The 9,218-nt window shown below is 36.8% G+C and overlaps 1 protein-coding gene across 5 annotated transcripts in view; it reads left to right on the top strand.

Moving 5' to 3' along the window:
• c1qtnf1 (C1q and TNF related 1) overlaps positions 1 to 4,507 on the top strand; it is a 29,997-nt gene extending 25,490 nt beyond the window's left edge. For all 5 annotated transcript variants that reach the window (XM_068004172.1, XM_068004170.1, XM_068004171.1 and 2 more), the window contains exon 3: positions 726 to 4,507. In XM_068004172.1, the coding sequence (XP_067860273.1) occupies positions 726 to 1,276 (551 nt within the window). In that variant the 3' untranslated portion in view covers positions 1,277 to 4,507. The remainder of the gene's footprint in view (positions 1 to 725) is intronic.
• Positions 4,508 to 9,218: the final 4,711 nt, after the last annotated feature.

Genomic DNA, 9,218 nt, shown 5'->3' on the forward strand with positions numbered 1-9,218 from the left:
ACTTTAGAATTAATTGACAATAGGTTGGAATTGACTGTAAAAGATATTTGGGCTCCATAGTATAATTCAAAACCACAGTACAAAATGAAGGTGGTTCAGGTCATTGCAGGCGGAGTATGTTTTGGATGTTATCCACCTCGTGACTAGAGTGGGGGTGCGGAGAGGGCAGCAAAATCATCCCTTTTTCTTTTCGTTGATTAAAATCCAGATTATCCATGGGGAATGCAGATCTCATCTGGCTGACTGGTAAATATCACAAATGAAGTTAGTAAATTCAATACACAGCACAAAACCAGCAGTCTTTCTCAGAGAGGAAAGAAAGGTGAATAAACAACTAAATTGTTGACTAATATGAACAGTTGCTAGGAAACCACAAGAATTTTTGTTAAAGGAAAATTCTCAGTCCCTATTTAAAAAAATTGTTTTATGCTTGTCATACTCGTGGGAAATGAAAATGTCACACTGGTGAGATGGTGTGGGTGGGGATGGGGGTGTGGGTGGGGGTCTACTATTTTTGGAGTTGAGAACAACTGTTAGTGTATTACAGAGGGAGACCTGTGTTGAATCTAATCATTGCTCCAATTAAACCTTGAATTTTTGATTCAGATACTAGCTACACAGTCCTCACTCACCTTAATCCAGCGAACAAGAATACGATTAGTCAGATACTGTCAAGCTCCAATAATTTATATTGCTTATTAACATGTTATTTAATTTTTTTTTAGGTGAGAAGGGTGATGAAGGGGAGCCAGGATCTTATGGCAAAAATGGAAAATCAGGAGCACGTGGACTACGGGGTCCTTCAGGTTTAAAAGGTTCAAAGGGAAGTGTAGGAAAGATTGGAGATCCGTGCAAAATGTACTACGCTGCTTTCTCTGTTGGCCGAAAGAAAGAATTACACAGTAATAATTACTACCAGACATTAGTGTTTGATACTGAGCATGTAAATTTGTACAATCAGTTTAATATGTTCACAGGAAAGTTTTACTGCTACATCCCAGGTATTTATCACTTTAGCCTAAATGTACACACCTGGAATCAGAAGGAAACCTACATGCACATCATGAAGAATGACGAGGAGATTGTCATCCTCTATGCCCAACCCAGTGACCGCAGCATCATGCAAAGTCAGAGCATTATGATAGATCTGAAACAGAATGACGAAGTCTGGATTCGTCTGTACAAAGGAGAACGAGAGAATGCCATTTTCAGTGATGGCTTTGATACTTACATCACCTTTAATGGTTACCTGATTAAACCAAACAGTGAAAATTAAATAAATAAAATAAACAACTCTTTGATTAATGTGGGACTGTTACTAGGAAGGAAGAGGAAGCTTATTAAAGGGAAACTCCAGGTTTCTGCTTTTAAAGTTGTTTTATGTCTCTTATCTTGATTCGCAGTGGCTAAAATCATCTTCGTTGCTATGTACAATTTTTTTAACTCAGTTTTTAGTAGCATGCAGCTACCCTTCCCAAAGCACAGAAACTTGCATTTGTTCTTGTGGCTATTTTTGTTTCCAGCATGGTATCATAGGGACTGCAAGTATTTGCTCTTCTGTGTGTCATCCAAAGAATAGAGTGAAGCTTTAAATCTTCCATGTAATGTAAAGAACAATTGTGCTCTTTCCTGTGGCAGATATTAAAGTCTTTAAGAGCAGTTCTGTGACATTCTTCTCAACTCAACTCAAGCAACCTGCTTTGATAGCATGTCAATGTCCAATTAGTATTGTGTTGTCATGGTGCGGAAACAACTTGGAGATTGGTGAGTTATGGTTCATAAGTTGCAATGTGTAAGAATCTTAAGAATGTATTTTGGGGGGGGGGGGCAAGATCACTGCAATTACAGAAAAGCATTGATTCTGTGACTGCCTAGGGGGCAATTTTAACCTAATACACCCATTGGGAAACTGATGAGATTGGCTGCAATGTTTGGTTTTGCATCCCACCCCAGTTTACTCTCCACTGAAGTCAATATAGACTAATATTGGGTGCGGTGTAAAGCCTGGGTTCCACCCAATCCTATGGGTATCCCACCTGGCGAACTAGGTTAAAATTACCCCCAATTTAATCACAAAGATAACGTCTGAGATCACTGGAGTTTCCCTTTAAGTCAACAGCTTTCTTTTTGTTTGTCAGTCTTTCCGTAGACTCTATTTTTGTTACAATTCCATTCATGTTTTAAATATAAAAGTTGTGCCCATAAAATCAAACAACTTATATTAATTTATAGAACCCAATTTCTGCGACAGCAAAACCCCCAGGCACTTAAGCCTAGATTTTCTAATCGGTTGCAGATGAAAAATGGGCGTGAATTGGTCAAAACAAACTAGAAATCAGAGTGAAAAACCATTGCCAGTTCCTTGCTCATTTATTGCTCATGAGAGTAGGGAAATTTTAACTTCTGGGCCTCATCTACATGCTTGCTGTCAGCTGCTTGCCTGAACTTAGTGGGAAGCAGAGTGCACCCTGCTACATAATGGACATAAGTGTTATCATGATTTGTAGCCTATTTTATAGTATCCAAGCTGGTAGACATTTTGTGCCATTCTTATTATGCAGTGTGATACTCCAAGACAAATAGAGCATTCCTCCAATGTCTCACTTCCTTTGGCACAATTTCTATGGCCTCATCTGTAAAGTATGGTGTTCGCTGTGCTGCTGAACTCCTTCCAGATGTTGTGAAACACCAAAGAAACTCGCTGCCTTGAAAAGCCACAAACCATTCGAGCTGCCCATTTAAAACTTGCAGCAGCACTCGATTTTCAGCCCTAAAATGGAGAAACTCTTAATCACAGGCATTTACAAAACCAGGAACGTGCCTCTTCTATGTTAATGAGACTGATCCCAGAGTTACAAGTGGGATCAGCGCACTGAAAGTTGGGTTAGGTGCTCTTCCTGCATCTTCTGACATTTGGTCAAGCTTATTCCTGATTGGATAACTTAGGCTACAGTACTGCAACAGTAATAAGAGACAAGCAATATTTGCACAAGCAAACTATGTTACACAACCTGTAATTTTGTGAAATGATGGACAAGTAAAAATTATGGGGGTCTACAAAATATGGTTGACCTAAACGGGAACTTAACCTACTTAAACCTTGAGTAACATTTCCTGTTATGGCCAGTTCCTTGTGTGTGCTTGGGTGTTAACTGGATTGCCCCAAAGCAACAAAAGTTGTCTGTATTGATAAGTGATTTCCACTTTGACCATGGTTTTAATTAGACTTGATTCCTGCTTCAAAATGATAATCTACTATAAACCGACACATGCTGTTTATACAAAAAACAAAAAATGATATAGTACAAAATGATATCTGCGTATTGCTTTTTTTCACTACCTACAGCATACTTTCAGTAAGTTACAAAAGGTAAACATATTATTTGCCTTCTGGAATCTGGCACATCTTTAATATGGCGTAATTTAAACAAAAAAAATAAACAACAATGAAATAACTGCACAGACTTGTATGTGAACATGGAATACTTTTTATGGAAATGAGGATGATGTATGCCATTATTGGGAACAGATCATACTACATTTTGGGAACCCATTGTCAGCACCAGTGCTCCGAGGTCAAGTATATAATACGCCTGATGCAGAGTAAAGCATTCTCTGCTTAATCCTGACAATATCGCTTAATCCCAACCTTAGAAGAGCACTATCTGCTGCATCAGTGCTAAACTGATCAGAATCATTTTAAATAGGATCCTTGCAACCAGCACAGAGGGAGGAGACTGGTCTGGATTTGATCCCATACATTTCGGGCACACTGGTCTAATGTGGCATATCTCTGCTAAGCTGGATAAATGGTGACCTTAAAGGACCTAAACATTGAGTCATGATAAATTAGAGCTCATCTCCTGAATGCAAATGCTGTGGAGGTGTGACTGAAGGAACTGTACTTGGCTCAACTCTGCTTCTAATATTATCAATCATCTAGTGAATGTCATCATGATAAGTGACACTGGGACATCTTTTCTGGCTTTCATAGGGCAGTACCATATCTATCCAAGGAACAACTGGGGGAACTCAACTTTAACTTTTTTAAGTACTAACATCACATATACAACATGACATAACATAGTTGGCTTCAATAAGCTATTTGGGTTTTTAATGGTCTGAAGTGTGATCATCTGAATATAAATTGTGTTTATTGAAGTCAACCTCTATCACTTCATAAGAGTAATAGACTTCCCTTTATCTTCTCAATATCAAAGCAATCCAGTTTTACTGTCTCCCCAATGTAATATTATTCATTGTCACTTTTATGTTACTGTCACTTGATTCCGTCACTGACTCTATTTCCCCAGTTTCTTTTCCACAGTCTCATGAATGTTATGGCATGCAGTTTCTGTTGACTTTCCATTGTTTCACTCATGCTGAATTATTCCATCCCTTTGGTGTATGTGTTTATTCAATGTCATCATATTATGATGCTGCTGTATTATCTTTATGCACTGTAAATCTATTGAATTATTATCATAAATAAAACCATATAACATTGCTGTTATCTCTGCTCTGTGTTCATACAGTTGCATTCCTGTGGCCTTTCTTTTGTGTTACCATAGATTCCATAGATCTCACTTCTATGAATATTTGTGATTACTGTAGTATTAAAACCATTTTGCTACAAAACATTTGTTCAATTTGCCTAAAATGATCAGTTAGAACAGTCTATTTAATATGCAGAAGTTAGGGAGAATAGGTTCATATGTGTGCGACATGTAGGAACTTGTTACTACATGTTGGTGGTACATTCCAGATCATTGCCCTCACATCATTGAGACAAATGTTAGATTCTAATCCTGAAAGCAGTGAGAAAGGTTTCCCCTTCCTGATAGCTGTCAGAAGCTACAACTGAATTAATTTCCATTTCCAATAGTCCTGAGTTTGTACCAGAAAATGCCCTGAAGTCAGCATTTATTTTGAACATTTCTGGTTGTGCCATGGTTGTATACATTGTTGTGGATTCAGTCAAAATAGATGCTGCACTGAGTTTCCACATCACAATATGGCTGCAGTCTACCAATGAGTTAGATTCTACATTTGAGGTTTTTTTTTGAACTGCAGCTTAATTAATACCAGGGATTTAGAATCATTTATGTTTTCAATGGCTAGAAGCTATTTGTTGAAATTATATTATGGCACAACTCTGCAGAGAAAATTGTGGTTTGTGATTATTGTGACATTTGAATCCGGCTTCCAAAATATAGACCATTTATGATTGTGTGGGATCAATATTGACCATGTGTTAACTCGTCGCCTTACTGCCTTGTCAGTTGAATAGGATCTGTAATCTCATAAAGGAAAATGTGATATTTAAACTGTAAAATTCTGTAGTAAGAAGAGAATTTTAAAGTCATTGCTGGAACCTCAAGTGACCAACTCATTGGTGGAAAGAGGTCAGAATGAAATTATTGCATGCAAGCTAGAAACAGGATATTCACTTCACTGTGTGATCTGAGAACATTATACAGCAATAAGGATTCTTTATTTTCATGTATTAATCAAAAACCATGGCAGTTTTTTAAAGACTGAAGGAGTTTGGAAAGGGAAAGCTATTCTTTTACCAGACATTATCCAACTTTCTGTGTATGTATGACAGTATCATCTTATACTTTCTAGTATATGCTTAATATTTATGCTTTTGCAAGAATGTTTTAAGTGTAAATAAACTCATTGAGTAAGTTTATCCTGTACAGTTGGGTCACGATTATAATATTTCTGCATTTGAATTGGTTGGAGATGTAAAGGGAACCCTACATTAATTCCATTGTGCAGTGTCATTACAAAGTAGGGCAATTGTAACACATGGACCATGCAATCTGCAGAGTTCCAAATCACAAAGGGCACAGATCACACGCAGTGATTCTGGTACAAACGTTGAAGGAGAATGGTGTTTTAAAAGCCCAAGCTGCAAGTCGCCATTCCAAATGACCTCAGATGAGCTAGTAATGATAGAGTGTTGCAGTAAAGAGCGACCTTAGTTTGGTGTACATTTTTAGGGTAGTATAAGAAGAGCTCAGCTTTGCAAATTACTCCTGACATTGTTTAACTTGCACTGTTCACTGCAGCTCTTAACTCATAGAACAGCATTGATACATTTGTTGAGGATTCCCTGCCTGGTTAGTCCTGCCTCTCCTGGTCAGATGAGGATATGTGAACAAAAAACAACTTCAAAGGGAAAATCGAATAAGAGGAAAACAATTTATGCATGCAATTTCTTTGCAATTTATATATTTTATATTGCATCTGGAAGGATCTGCGTAGATATGATTCAAAACTTGAAAATCCATCTAAGTATACCAGAAAACCTATTAAATCATGACAGAAAATCTAAAATACATCAAGGAGCCTATCGTCAAAATACATTCACTTTAACTTTATTACATCTCTAATCTGAAATTATGGCTCATGTGTAAAACTGGAAACATAGGAACTCAAAATTATTTTTTGAATAATGTCAAAAATTAAATACTCCAGAAGGAAAATTAATTAGCTGTGGGTTCGGTAATGTTCACTTTATTTTAATTTAATTGACTGTTGAATTGTGGAAACTAGCTGCACATTTTTGAAGGCCCATTAGGGCTATTTCTGCAGCTTCCACACTCAATAATGAGACAAGACACTCAGAGAATATTTAATTCAAATAAGTGATCCTCACTTTTAATCATATTTTCAAAATGGACATTTTGATTACATTCTGATCTTATACAGGAAATATATGATTAACGAGAATTAAACAGCACTTTGTTCAGTAGAAAAAGCCGTTCACTTTTTTGTTTTAGTGATGATATGAATCCATTCACTCTCTCCTGGTTTCCGTGGTCTTCGGTATTTTTTAGTTCTTGTTGTCATTCAAAATATTTGAGTTATTTCTGATCCTATTCAGCCACTGTGTTCTTGATCCTGCTTTTGCTCATATTTAATTTTACTGAGGTAAATGCAAAACCTGAACATGTTAAAAGTCGCTTTTCAGATCATTTGCAGATATTGGGCCTATATACAGTATACAGTAGTAACCTAGAGAAATTACTAATGGTTGGCGGTATTTGAAAGGAGAATGCTCCAAACTTCCTTGAAAAGAACAAGGAGTAGTGTCTGTTCAGCATGGTGGTAATGGATGTGTTGATGTCATTAGTTTACTAAGGGTAATTTTCAGGCATTGAAGGTCATAGTTTGATTAATGCAACTCAACTCCATTTTACAACTCTTCAAGATTCTGTTGGCCACCATAAAGATTTAAGAGGAACTTAAAAAGTATATCATTACAAACTGGATGCCAAGAATGCAGTGTTCTTTTAGCTGATTCCAGATAAATATTCTAGTTGAAATGCTTTTGGCAGCTTCTTTTCTTTCCGAATTGTTTGGCAGGCAAATTATAGGGCAATATCTGCATGATAGAGTGTTTTTGAAAAGAGCACGTCTACTGTTGTTGTTCAGTTAAAAGAATATCTGGAAATGTTATTGTACCCTTGTTGTTATGGATGTAAGGAATTGTTTTTATGAAATTAATTACAGTCTTGGAAATATATCTACTGTTCACCCATGTGACAAGGACAAGTGCAATTGTCTTTTAAGATGAAATGAGACAACAGACTTGAAAATCCATTTTTATTGAAGGCTGCAAGGACTCACTGCCTCAGTACTCCTGACTGTCTAGGACACGTGCGCGCAACTGACAGTGAAAATAATTATGAGCTCAAGACAGGTCAAAATAAAACTTTATGGGGGTAATTTTACCTAACCCGCCTGGCGGGAAACTAATGGGATCGGGCGAATGACAATTTTACATCCTGCCCAATATTACTCTCCATTGACTTGGCGTTCAACCTGATCCCATCAGTTTTCCATTGGGTGGATTAAGTAAAAATTACCCTGTATATTTATTATTATAGACTTCTATTGATATCCTGACCATAATTAAACTGGTGAAATAAAAGCATAAGTGAAAATTCAAAGAGTAAAAACCATAGAGGGGCACTGTCTTTGTCACTGTGCAGAAGGAAGAACCAAAACAGCCATACATCACTGTCACTATAATCTTGTCACTCATAGGTGATATAACATTTTTATGTGGTTTCACACAAATTGCAACAATGCATTGAGTGATGGAGAATATATTTGCAATACAGTGCCTCTTTAAATGTGATGTTCCATTAGTAACAGAAAAATACATATAACGACACAATTTATTTATTAAAATGGAGTAACCAATTATTACGGCATTAGAATAGTAACTGTACACATTATAGATTGTTATATGATTAAGTATCTTATGCTAACGGTGATTATATGGCAGTGTTGAAGATCAAAGCATTTGGCAAAGCCTGAATCAGTTCAAGTGGAATTGATTTATCAAATAGTCAATAGAGATTTCACGATGAAGTCCTGGTGTGGGGGTTGGTTCTATTTGGCTAGAGTGATATCAGCTGGCTGAATTGAGACATAGTACACATGTATCTAGATCTCTTCTAATCCAAAAAGCCAACTGCAGGTATGGCACAAATCAAGCAGTTCTGGTCTTGACAAAAATTGGCCTAGGCATGCAGCAAGCCTGACCTTCTTTTGATTGATGCAACAAATCTTCTTTAACCCTAATGCAAGTTATTAGCAAGTTATTTTCATTGTTAAATTGTGACCAGCTCTGTTCTTTGTATTTCTTTATGATACATTTACTCCAAATCAATTTACACTGGAGGAGTGGAAGTCAGAATCCAGTAATCTGATTGGAATTTCTTTATTTAGAATATCTGACCATGATATCCAGAAAGCAAATTCTAAAATATTTTGGTTAAAAAAGTACTCTTTCTCCATAGCTTTAACCTGTTAATACAATATCTTAGAATAATATACTTTTATATTTTATCTGGAATTGACGCTGATCTTCCCCCTCTAACTTTTAATATTTGGTTGTGTCTCTGCTGGGTGGTTTTTAAATGGGGGCGGGGGTGTGGAACACTGTCCTTTCATTTTTGGATTGGGGGTTTGGAACCAGGCAAGACTGATGAGTTAAAAATCTCTCTCTCTTTGCTGGCTCTAAATGGTGCTGAAGTTTGGAATCCCAACTTCATTTTTGATGGGTATGGGCCCACAGCACAAAAAAGCCCCCAGTTTGGTATAAATGATCATTAAATTGACAATTTCAGTCAGGGAGCCTACAAAGATGCTTTCTGTTGGTAATGAAAAAATCACAACAGTGTAAATGGGTGCTC

This window comes from Heptranchias perlo, chromosome 23 (genome assembly GCF_035084215.1).
Source record: "Heptranchias perlo isolate sHepPer1 chromosome 23, sHepPer1.hap1, whole genome shotgun sequence".
Classification (NCBI taxonomy): domain Eukaryota; kingdom Metazoa; phylum Chordata; class Chondrichthyes; order Hexanchiformes; family Hexanchidae; genus Heptranchias; species Heptranchias perlo.